We start from the raw sequence: 12551 nt of genomic DNA on the forward strand, positions 1-12551 counted from the left end.
TGTGTGTGTGTGGCTGTGAGCGTATCATGCATATATCCACCATATATATTCATAAATCAGAGTGTGAAGTGTGAACTTTGAACTTTGGATAAACGGTCAATGAAATCTCAGACATTTCTCAACAGACTGCATAAAATATTTTTGTAATCTCAAGTAAGGCGTATAAATCTGTGAATATTTGAAATAGAAAAGAAAGGGTCTGCCTGAAGGCCTTTGTCGCTCTGGCTTAAAACTTGTTATTTAGAATTTAATTCTATGTAACAATAAATAAATAAATGTGAATATTTGACTTTTGTTTTTCGAAAGAGTAAAAATTGATATAGTAAATAAATAGCTTAATAAAAAGTAGACATATGGGTATTATACACATAAAATTATTATGCAGCCTTAATTTGTTAATTAATTTTAAATTTTACTTTTATTAATTATTACAAAATAAAAAATTTTTGCCTTTGAAACATAGCGTTAATGAAAATCAAGATTAATCAATAATATATGATATACATAAGCTATTAAATGATTTATTCTTTGCATAAAAAAAAAAAAAAGTCTCAAACGTGCAGTTCATATAAATATAAGTATAAGTATATATAAGGTATTAAAAAAATTATATTTAAATAATTCTAGGGAAATATGAACATTTTATTTTCTAAATGAAGTATGTGCATGTATATGTTAAAGAAATAATTATACGGCGAAAAAACTTTTATAGAAATAGTTGTAATTATTTTTATAATTCTTATCACTCCTTTCACTACTCCTCTCACCTAAATATAGATCAGGCCTCTTGAATCGGTTCCATAAAAACCGCCACCGGCTGTTAAGAATTTTAGATTTCGTTGACAAAAATAATATAAACTGTTGTTTTCGGCGCTTTGCACGTTTTCTATTGCGCTCATTAACTGTAATTTCAGAGTTGTAAAGTTGCTTTTTTTTTGTGTTTCTTTTTTTTATGACTATTTGGCAAACGCGTGAAAGGAATGCGAAGCGAGTTCTGTTTTATGTGCACTTCCGGCCACAAGGCCATTAAAGCGCTCGTTTATTTTAATTAAAAACAATTTCCGTTGTTTAGCTAAAGAGCAGAGAGCACGGAACACGGCGCAGAGAGAGTGAAGAAAATCGTTTGATTGTTGGTCTACAATGCTTTTTATAATTATTATAACGAGCATTTTCCGCCAATGGGTAACTGCTGCATTCTATTGGCCATTGTCTTTCAGCCAAGTCGTCATTTCAGCTGTCTGCAAATTGAGCTCAAGTACACACGCTACACACACACACACACACACACACATACACACTCATCTCACATGTGAACAATCTTCTTTTGACTTTTCTCACATGCTCCAGCACTTGAGCTCTGGGCATTGAGTGGCATTTAATTAATTTGCTTTCAATGCACTCGGCTTTTGTTTCGGGATCCTATGCATGTGGCTGTTAGACTTAAGTGCCCTTTTTTTTTGTATACCCATTAATAATGGATCAAAAGGGTATATTGTTTGGGTATATGAAAGTATGTATCATACACAGCAGAAGCTGTAATCGGGTCAATTTATCCATCTCTATAGAGGGACATGAAAACGTTCATACATCTACGGATTGATGATCTGATTTAATCAGATCTAAAGACTTGGTTTTTTTTTGTGGATAGTTCGAGCTATAAACCATTTTGAGTTGAGGTTCCCTAAAAATGTGAGAGTCAGGGTATCTCTTAGTCGTTTACTCCCCACTAAAACATTTTCATTGGCTTTTTTTTTCCATTTGACAGAGACTAAGCTGTAAATGAAGTTTTGTAGGCATACAATTCAATCAACAATTGCGGCATTTGCTTATTCAATTCTCGACGCTTGCTTCTTGCTTCTCGCTTCTTGCTTTTCAATTTATCAATTTCTCAATTTTCAATGTTTCTCTCGGTTTTCTCTTTCTCCTTTGCAGCTGATGGTCTCATAGACAACGACTTGTTGCCCTCCATTGCGGCTGTGGATGATGTATATATCGCCTCCTTGGTCAATGGCCATGGCCACAGCCACAATATGAATGAGAATGGGAATGGGAATGGAAACGGGAACGGCAACCATCATTTGCACCACAACAATGTGGCGCAGTTTGACAATGGCCTGGATGAGCTGGCCGATGACCAAGTGGATGAGACAACCTATCCGCCGCCGGTCTTTGATTTTGGCATGCCACGGAATATTACCGCCCGGACAGGACACACAGCGGCCATCAATTGCCGAGTGGAGAATCTGCGCGATAAATCGGTGAGTCAAGAGGCTTCGCCATTGTGTGTGGTTGCTTATCTTAAAATGCGTTTTTTTTTTCGTATATTTTATGCAGTTTTAACTAGCGCTCAGGCAAATATTGACCTTGCCGGGGACTAGTCAAGCTGAAAATCAAGTTACCGCCAAAGTCCACAAAATCGACAAAGTCGCCAAAGTTGGATTTTTTTTGTGTTCGCTAGAGTTTCTTCTTTTTTTTGTCAGTTTGTTCAGCTACTCGTATCGTTTTCCGGTTCCGCTTTCATTGTCCGCTTTCCCCATCATCTTTCATCAACTGCTATTTTTTTTTTTTTTTTTTTTGTAATTTTCTAGCTTGGATGTCCTTTGCCCCCAACTCTGTGCTGTTTACTGCTTTGTCGAGTCCTTTGGCATGGGCCGCCCCCGCTTCAGAAAAAGTTTAGTTGATGCTTTTGCATTGTGTTTCATCTTCCGCGACTCTCTGTTTTTTCTCTTAATTTCGCTTCGTTTCTTTTTTTTGCTGCTCTCATATCTATTGATTGCTCTGCGCTGCTTCATCAACTTTAAAGTTTATTTCACTGCGTTTTTCTTTCGCTTTACAACATTGTTCAATTTTTCTATTTTTTTTTATGCTTTTCTCTTGTGGCTTCTCCCCAAGTTGAGCTTGTTTGTTTGCTGTGAAATATTTTTGCTGTGTATAGAAATAAGTGCCAATCAATTAATGCCGAGCTCTTTCCTTATTCGAGGTAGAAAATTAGGTTTTTCTTTTTGCAGTTGGAAAAAAAAAAAGAAAAGGAAAAAGAAAAACGCAAAAATATAGTTATAAATATAATGAATAAAGATATAAATTGCGGTTAAATTATTTATAGAGTAAAGTAAAGCAGCTATTTTGAAAGGGTTTCGCAAATATGTAAATAAATAAGTTTTTGTATTTTCAAAAAATTATTTAGAATTTTGTATATCTATGCAAATGTTAAGACGCTGAAAATTTAGAGTCCTTAATTTGCGGGTTATAAAAATTAGTTAGCATATATTTATTTATTTATTTGTTTTGAAATATATTAGTTGATATTGACATATATTTTTATAGAAATCAATCAAACATTTTTCTAGTTGTCATTTAAGCCATGTAACTTGTTTCTCATAAAATAGTTAAGATTTCGATCCATTTTTCTGATGCTAATTTAAGGAATTTTCTTTTGAAACATCCCAAATTAGTATTCCACTAGTAACAACTTCTAAACCCTTTAATACTACACTCGAAACTTTGCTGCTTTTGTGTGTTGAAGTTGGTTTTCGAAGAGCTATTGCATCATTAATCTGAACTAGTTGCAAGGTCAGTTTCGTAGAAAGTTTTCAGCTTAACCTCAATGAATGCTTAGCATCTGCTTTTTTTTTTTTTTTTTTTTTTGGTTGTTGTTGTTTGTTTGTGTTACAGTTTCCTAGTTTTTCCGTTTGTCACCTTGCGCTGCGGCGTTTTCCGAGAGAGCAGTCACTAAATCTATCATTGCGAGCGGCTCTGCTTTGCATAGCTTTGCTCAGCTTTGCCTTTTCGGTTTCGACTTTTTTGCACCTTCGCCAAGACCCATCAAACGAATCCGCACCCAGCTCATCATCATCCAGCGAGATTTAGGAGCACCTTTCTTTCTGTTTTGCCTTCCGCTTTTCTTCTCATTTTTTTTCTTTATTTGGTTTCCTTTTGCCACTTTGACACTTTTAGTTTGGGCTTCAGTTTTTCGTGTTTCATTTTTTGTTTTTGGGGCCCTTTTTCTTTTTTTTCTTTAGATGAACAAAAAGTTTTGGTTGCCTGCGGCAGGTTTGCAGATTACTTTTTGGCTGCTTTAGCGGAATGGCGACTGGTGGGGAAGGGCGACAGCTATAGCCACCGTTTCTCGAAGGCTTCGGTAACTTTAAGCTGCTGACATTTTGGGCACGCACTTCATTCCTCGTCCTGCTGCCGAATGCTGCCTGGCTGCAGGTCTGCTCGCAAATCGCTTTGTCTGCAGCCGCTGCCACTGCTGCTGCTGCTTCTGTATTTGCTAAAGTTTTTTAGTTTTTCTCCATTTTGTTTCTTTGTTGGTTTTATTATATATATTTCTCTCTTTTTTGTTGTTGTTGTACAGCTCTTAGTTCATTTTGTCGTTTGGTTTATTAAATTTTCTATCTTTATTTTGGCCAGGTCCCCTTTGGCCAGGGCCAAAGCAATTTTTAAAATTGACTTAAGCGCTCATTGTTCTCTTGTCTCGCTCACTCCTTTTATATGTATGTGTGTGTCTTTTGTCTATTTGCAGGTATCTTGGATAAGGAAACGCGATTTGCACATTCTGACTGCAGGCATTCTGACCTACACTTCTGATGAGCGCTTCAAGGTGCGTATACGTAATCTACTTGGTGTACCCAACTACCATCACTTGCTCTCTCTCTCTCTCTTACGCCCCGCCTGGCTTATTAAATGAGGCCAGGGGTGGGTGGGTGGTCGGACTGAACCATTTGTAAGCCAAGTCAGCTTAATTGCGTATGCATTTCGTTGCTACTCACCTGCGTGCCTGGCTTGTATGCATTGATTAAATTTCGCCCAAGGACACTGCCAAAAGGCAGGCTCAGCTAAAAGCTGCTCTAACAGCCCCACACCCAGCCCCACCTCATCATCTAACTTTGCGCACCGCCTGACATTGCCTTAACGATTTATCTATGCATTTTGGCTTGCAGGTCGTACGCACCGCCGACTCGAAGGATTGGACATTGCATGTGAAATATGCGCAGCCACGTGACAGCGGCATCTACGAGTGCCAGGTGAATACGGAACCAAAGATTTCGATGGCATTTCGCTTGAATGTTATAGGTGAGTAAGCCCGCCCCTCTCCCTTTCTCTCTCCCTCTCTATGCCATTTGCTCTGCACATTGTAATAAACACCCATTCGGAGTTCTTATGCATTGTCAACGAGTTGTCCTCGCACGACTTCCAACGGGCAACTGGCAACTGGCAACTGGCAACTGACAACTTTTTGTTGTACGCTGGCCCAGCCATTGGGGAGAGAGTCTTTCAAATTGTTGGCAAACTTCGTCAGCTGCATTTGGTGGGAACTTTGCATAAAGTTTTTGTTAGTCATGCGTCATGTTGCGACATCATGTCGCAATGCAGCGTGTAAATATGTACCATAAGCCAATTTCTCCAGCAGCAAATACACCCAGACACCCACACACTTACACATGAGTGCGTGTTTGTATATGTATGTACATACTCGACATGTAAACATGCGACTTTAAGGACTTCTTTTATGAGCCATAAAAATGTATGCGTTAAAATTAAAGCGACTTTCAAGCGTTGGCTTGGCGTCTTCAATAACAAATACATCAATATATTGATAAAAAATAAGAAAGGCGAAGACGAAGAAGAAGAAGCAGAAGCAGAGAGCACATATGCTCATAAATATTATAGCGGACTTTGTTTGCCATTAAGCAGATATTAAAATATTTATATTATTTTTAAGAAATTGCGCGTTTTTATAATGCAGCAAAGCCAGCTTTATAATCGATTTGTAAATGGAATTTATTTCAAATTTAATTCATAATAAATTTCTGAGTTGTTTGTGTCATTGGATGCAATATGTATAGAGTCTTCATTTTGTAAGTTTAATGTTTAAATTTGCTATTTAATGTGCAAAATTCGCTTGATTTGATGGCAGTCTTGAAAAAGTTAAGAAGGCCTTTGAAGCTATTGTTGAGCTATCGAGATTTTTCGAATAGCTTTAAATTATTAAACGATTGAATTTACTTAGTGATTAGTTTATTAGCGATTATTTGAGTTTACAGAGTTTATGTGATAGACGCGAGCAAGCGACTAGGCTGTCGTGCTGTCCGCTACTATGTTTGTAATAGTCAATCTAACACAGCATCTGCTCTAAACAAGAGTTAATTGCATACTAACTACAATGTACGCGAGCCGGCGGATTAAGCTGAGCCGGTGCGTGGGTGAAAGAGACAACGCAAAAGGGAGAGCGTGATCTCCGTTACAAATTCTCTTACATGATAACATATTCTATGAACTGCCGCTCTTAATTACAATGAAGCGATGATTGCTGAGCCCAACATCCTCCCCCCGTTGAAGACTTAGTCTTCAACAGAATCCTTAAGGGGCAGCAAGCACAGCTTATTTGTAGCTCTTCTTATCTCGCCAGCTTCTGTTTTTAGTAGGGCTACCCGTGCAACGCCATCACTTCCAGGGATAAGTTCGATTATTCTGGCTAGTGGCCACTTAAGTGAAGGTAGATTCTCATCCTTCACAAGAACTATGTTGCCAACAGCCAAGCCAGGTTTGGAAGTTCTCCATTTCGCTCGCTGTTGTAACAAGTTGAGATATTCGTCCCGCCAACGAGTCCAGAACACCTGCTGGAGATAGCTTACGCGCTGCCAAGCATCCAAACGATTAAAATTGAGCCCTGTCAGGTTTGGCTCACTGAAGGACGAAGGAGGGCCACCGTTGATGAAATGCGCAGGAGTCAACACGTCTATGTCTGATGGGTGCTCTGAAATCGAAACTAAAGGGCGTGAATTAACGACAGCAGCGATGTTGCAAACCAGTGTGCGAAGCTCATCGTAAGTTAGGACGGAGGACCCAACACATCGGTAAAAATGATGCTTCGCTGTCTTCACTGCAGCCTCCCACAAGCCACCAAAGTGAGGTGATCGTGGAGGGATGAAATGCCATTCGATTGAGTCTGCCAAACAGAAATCCTTCACAGCCTTCTGGTGGGTGTCTGACAGAAATAGACGCTTCAACTCCTGAAGCTGATTGCGGGCACCAAGAAAGTTTGTGGCGTTATCCGACCAGATTTGACTTGGCCTTCCTCTGGTGCATATGAAACGTTGAAGTGCATGCAAAAATGCCGCGGTAGTTAAATCCTTGACTAACTCCAACCAAATAGCCTTCGTAGCAAAACAAATAAACACACAAACGTAGCATTTCACAGGCGCCTTGTTTCGTGACTCAGGCTTGTAAAAGAAGGGTCCGCAAAAGTCGACTCCAGTCACTCCAAAGACCCGATAGCCGTCGACTCGATCCTTGGGTAGATCTGCCATTATGTGTTCAACGAGTCGGGGCCTTGCACGAAAGCAAATTACGCATCTCTGAATTACACTGGCTACAGTTTTTCTACCTCCAATTGGCCAATATTGGGAACGAACCAACGCTAGCACTGCTCGGGGACCAGCGTGCAAGTTTCGCTGATGGAAATGCATTATGATGGCTCTAGTTACTGGATGAACTTTGGGCAAAATAATTGGATGGCGACTATCGAAATTTAAAGTTGAGTTTTTGAGACGACCATCGACACGTAGCAGCCCAATCTCATCAAGGAACGGTGACAGCGAGGCTAGACTGCTGGATGACGGAACCATTCCTTTATTTCGAAGAGCATTTATGTCGTCTGAGAGATGTGTTCGTTGAATCATTCTTAACAGTATATGAGTGCCGTTCCGGATGTCTGCTAGGGTTATTCCTGGACCATGACTTTTTTTAATAAACTTTGATACGTATGCAAACGTACGCTGCAAGCGGCCGAAAGAATTCACAAACTTGCAGTCCATAGAGACATCATGGACTGCGTCCTTTACAAGAAGCACAGTTCTTCGACGCTCAATTGAAGTTCTTTCTGGAAGTGCTGAGACTGGCCACTGAGATCTGGGCTTACAGAGGAAACCTGGACCGTTGAACCAATGTAATGATGCATTTAAATCCGAGGGCAATGCACCCCGAGATAATATATCCGCGGGATTCAGTGTTGTAGGTATATAGTGCCATTCCATTGCTGATGTGAGATCTTGTATCGTGGCGATGCGATTTGAAACAAAAACGTTAAATCGTCCGGGCTCGTCATTGATCCAAGAAAGCGCAACAGTAGAGTCAGACCAACAATGAAACTCGCCTGCGAAAATGCCTAAGCGAGCCACTTCATTCATTAGACGCGCAAGCAACTCTGCCCCGCATAGTTCCAGCTTGGGAACCGTGAGCGTTTTTAGAGGCGCAACTCGAGACTTAGAGCAAAGCAACCTGCTGATGGTATGCTGACCTCTGGATACAATATAAATGCAAGCTCCGTATGCCTCGATGCTGGCATCGCAGAATCCATGGACCTCAACCTTCGATCCTGGTATTAATGATAGCCTGGGAAATGCACTACTAAGACCATTGCCAAAGTTGCTGCAAATGTCTAGCCATGCAGTGTGACATGCAGACGGGAGACTCTCATCCCAATCAAGTTTATGCCTCCAGAGTTGTTGCAAGAAGATTTTAGCTTTCGTTATTACTGGGCCGACCAGGCCGAGGGGATCATAAAACCTAGCAATAGACGAGAGAACAGAGCGCCTGGAGGGCTTAGAGGCTGAATTCAGGGCTAGATATGAGAAAAGAAGTTGATCAGATGCCGGATCCCATGCAAGGCCAAGTGTCTTTGTAATGTCGCTGCCATCATTGAACCTAATGAGCGATTCCTTGTCGCAGTCTGTTACGCCGTCCAGCACCATGGGATGGCTTGAACACCACTTCCTCAATTTAAACTTCCCACATGCCAAGATTCCAGCTGTCTCTCGCATAACAAGTCTTGCTTCTTCGACTGAATTTCCTCCACTAATCAAATCATCAACATAGAAATCGCGAAGCAGTACGTCGGACCCGACTGGGAATGCGTTCCTTTCATCTACGGCAAGCTGATGCATGGCGCGCACAGACAAAAATGACGCTGGTTTTGTTCCATATGTTACCGTATCAAGCCTGAAAACTTCCAACTCATCATCTGGCGAATTCCTCCATAAAATGCATTGTAGATAGCTGTCCGGCTCAGGTACTTTCACGCAACGATACATTTTGCAAATATCGCCGGTGAGTGCAACTGGATAAGATCGGAAGCGCAATAATATGTCGACTAATTTTGGCTGAATGACGGGACCTGACATTAGAATGTCATTCAACGAATGCCCAGTTGTTGTAGATGCAGATCCATCAAAGACGACGCGAAGCTTGGTAGTTGTGCTATCATCCTTCAGAACGCAGTGATGAGGAAGAAAATATCTGCATAGATGGAATGAATTTAGAGGAACGCGTGACATGTGACCAAGTTCAAGATACTCTTTCAGAAATGCTGAGTATTGAGACTTTATATGCGGCAAACGACTCAATTTCTTCTCCAAATTGAGAAACCGATGTCGCGCTTGCTCATAAGAATCTCCAAGAAGCTCACAACTAAGCTTAACAGGCAGGCGTACTGTATATTGGCCACTAGCCAATCGATTGTAATGCCTCGCAAAATGCGCTTCGCAGTCTGAGTCTTCCTTGCTGAACTTTACAATGGAATCGCTGCAGCGCTCAACTTCCCAAAAGCGACGAACGAGACTGTCCAACTTGATATCAGCACAGGTGTCTGTAATCGGATCCAAAGGCGTCTTTGAAGCTATTAGCACGGAGTTGTGGTTGCGAGCCTCGCCACCTGATACAACCCAACCAAGACGAGTCTTCTGTAACAATGGAAGTCCAGGCATCAACTTGATTTGTCCCACACAGAGCAAATCATAAAACAGGCTAGCTCCGATAAGCAGATCTACTCGTTGCGGCCTATGGAAAGCTGGATCTGCCAGCACTATATTTTGCGGTATGCTCCAATTGCTCGTATTCACATTAGAACTGGGCTGCCTGCCAGTTATATTTGTAGCTACCATAGCCGTTATGCTAGTTGTATATTCAGATGCATGAGCTTGAAGAGTGAGGCAAATGCTGCTGCCATCCATGGCAACATTGGAGTCGCCTACGCCGCATACAGATGCCACCGATTTTGTTCTCTTAAGTTGCAGGAGATTCGCAAATCTGGCTGTAATGAGATGTAGTTGAGAGCCTGAATCTAAAAGCGCACGACAAGGAACAAGCTCGCCAAACCGATTCCTTGCCAGAACCACTGCGGTAGCCAGGAGCACAACATCGCTGTGCCGATCCTTGGATAAGAGAGTAGTGGCTGGTGCTGAGGGCTGAGGGATGGTCTGTACTCTTGATGTTGAAGATTGTTGATGGGGCGGAATTGCTGCCTGCGATGTGCTGGAGTGGCCGAGATGAAGAAGCGTATGATGCTTGACTCCACAGACCCGACAACTGCGCGAGCCACATTGTCGCGACTGATGACCTCCCTTGAGACAATTCAAACATAAGCCAGCCTTTCGGACCTCATTCAGGCGAAGACTAGGAGACAAGTTTGCGAATCTTGGGCATTTGTAGATTGTGTGCTCAAGATCATTACAAAAATTGCAACTGTGAGTACTGTGGCCGGTTACGAGAAATGCTGATCTACTGGTAGCAACCTTACTGCAAGAATTCATCGGCTTACTTGACGAATAGTTTGTAAGAGCAAATTTCATCGATTCCAAAGTACGGCAACGAAGCTCAAGAAATGAGGAGACTTCTTCATATCTGGGTATCTGAAGAGCCGTCTCTGAGTTGTCCAATTTCTCTTCCCATTTAGCTTGTGAGGCCTCATCAAGCTTCTGTAGCAGTATCTGAGCAATCATGGCACTGGCTATCTGCTCTGTTGTGCCCAGACTACTGAGCGCACGCATATGGACATTGAAGCTGTCAGATAGCTCACGCAGCTTGATTATGGATCCGTTTTCTACTCTTTTGAGACCTAAGATCTTTACGATGTGGGCCTGGAAGATTAAACGTCGGTTATCATATCTCTGCTTTAATAAATTTATGGCAATTGTATAATTATCATTAGAAATTTCCAAAGAGCGAACCGTATCCAACGCTGCGCCATCGAGGCAGGACCGGAGGTGCTGAAGTCTTTCCATATTGCTGATTTCTGGCCGACTTTCAATGATTGTAGAAAACATTGAGTAGAAATCAGCCCAATTAGCATATCCACCGCTGAACGTAGGTAACTTTAATGGCGGCAACGCAGGTGCAGCCTGCAATCTGGGAGCGGATGCGCGAGGAGGGTCACTTGGACGGCTAAACGTGGAACTATGATGCACTTGAGCAGTACGACTTTGCACTTCGGACATTATTGTTGACTGCATGACCATTATTAAATCATCAAAGTCAGTGCGCAAATTGCTGGACATCTCAGTAAAGTCGAGCTCCTCTAGACTTTCATGGGCCTTGCTAAAGGAGTGGCTTAGCTTGTCGATATGCTCCAGTAGAACATTTAGAGTGCTGTCACTGTGATCGGCAAGAGCATCTGAATCGACCTTGGATTGTAGCTTTTTTACGCGTTCAAACACCGACTGTACCTTGAGCTTATAAAACCACACGCGATCTTCGGGAGCAACTGCACTAGCATCTAAATTCGCCATGACGAGTACAGCAAGAGCAACACGATAGAGTTCAAAGTCGTTGGTGCGAGCGCGATTGCAAGAGTAAGTAAATGTATATATAGCGCAGACACAAACTTGGAATAAGTCGTATTTGTCGAGCAGAGTACTTGCAACTTTAATAAACTGGCAAAGAATTATATTATGGTACTCAAATAATATACACGTATGAATTGTTGCACACCGGTACGATTATTATGGACGCGCTCGTATCGCAGCCGTGGCGAAAAAGTGCAATGTCAACGAAGAATAACGGCAAGCATGTAATTACACTGTGCTTATGTAAACTTAATCACTTATAGATTGAAGCTATAGAACACGCAGTCACTAACCATAGACATAGTTCAGAAATTAGTTGATTCTTTATTAGATTGTCATTTGCAGAAGTTTTCGCATGTGTACTACTTTTACGGGCGCCAGTGTATTGCAGACCGAACGAAAGAGTGTCTGGCGAATTGGCAAAGTAACGGCACGCAACTAATCGCTATATACACTGCTTATGTTCACGGGTGTATGTATGTATGTGATGCTGTCAATATATATATGCAAATATGTAAAGAAACGAAAAGAGAATCACGTCGGGGTCACCAAATGTTGAGCTATCGAGATTTTTCGAATAGCTTTAAATTATTAAACGATTGAATTTACTTAGTGATTAGTTTATTAGCGATTATTTGAGTTTACAGAGTTTATGTGATAGACGCGAGCAAGCGACTAGGCTGTCGTGCTGTCCGCTACTATGTTTGTAATAGTCAATCTAACACAGCATCTGCTCTAAACAAGAGTTAATTGCATACTAACTACAATGTACGCGAGCCGGCGGATTAAGCTGAGCCGGTGCGTGGGTGAAAGAGACAACGCAAAAGGGAGAGCGTGATCTCCGTTACAAATTCTCTTACATGATAACATATTCTATGAACTGCCGCTCTTAATTACAATGAAGCGATGATTGCTGAGCCCAACAGC

At 41.5% G+C, this 12551-nt stretch overlaps 1 protein-coding gene across 1 annotated transcript in view; it reads left to right on the top strand.

The window, feature by feature from the left end:
- The window catches only part of LOC6575979, an 84841-nt gene that overhangs the window by 65079 nt on the left and 7211 nt on the right, over positions 1 to 12551 (top strand). Inside the window, exons 2-4 of the mRNA XM_002001947.4 lie at positions 1933 to 2258; positions 4526 to 4603; positions 4944 to 5076. Coding sequence (XP_002001983.2) covers positions 1933 to 2258; positions 4526 to 4603; positions 4944 to 5076 — 537 coding nt within the window. The remainder of the gene's footprint in view (positions 1 to 1932; positions 2259 to 4525; positions 4604 to 4943; positions 5077 to 12551) is intronic.

This window comes from Drosophila mojavensis, unplaced genomic scaffold, assembly GCF_018153725.1.
Source record: "Drosophila mojavensis isolate 15081-1352.22 unplaced genomic scaffold, ASM1815372v1 contig_36, whole genome shotgun sequence".
NCBI lineage: Eukaryota > Metazoa > Arthropoda > Insecta > Diptera > Drosophilidae > Drosophila > Drosophila mojavensis.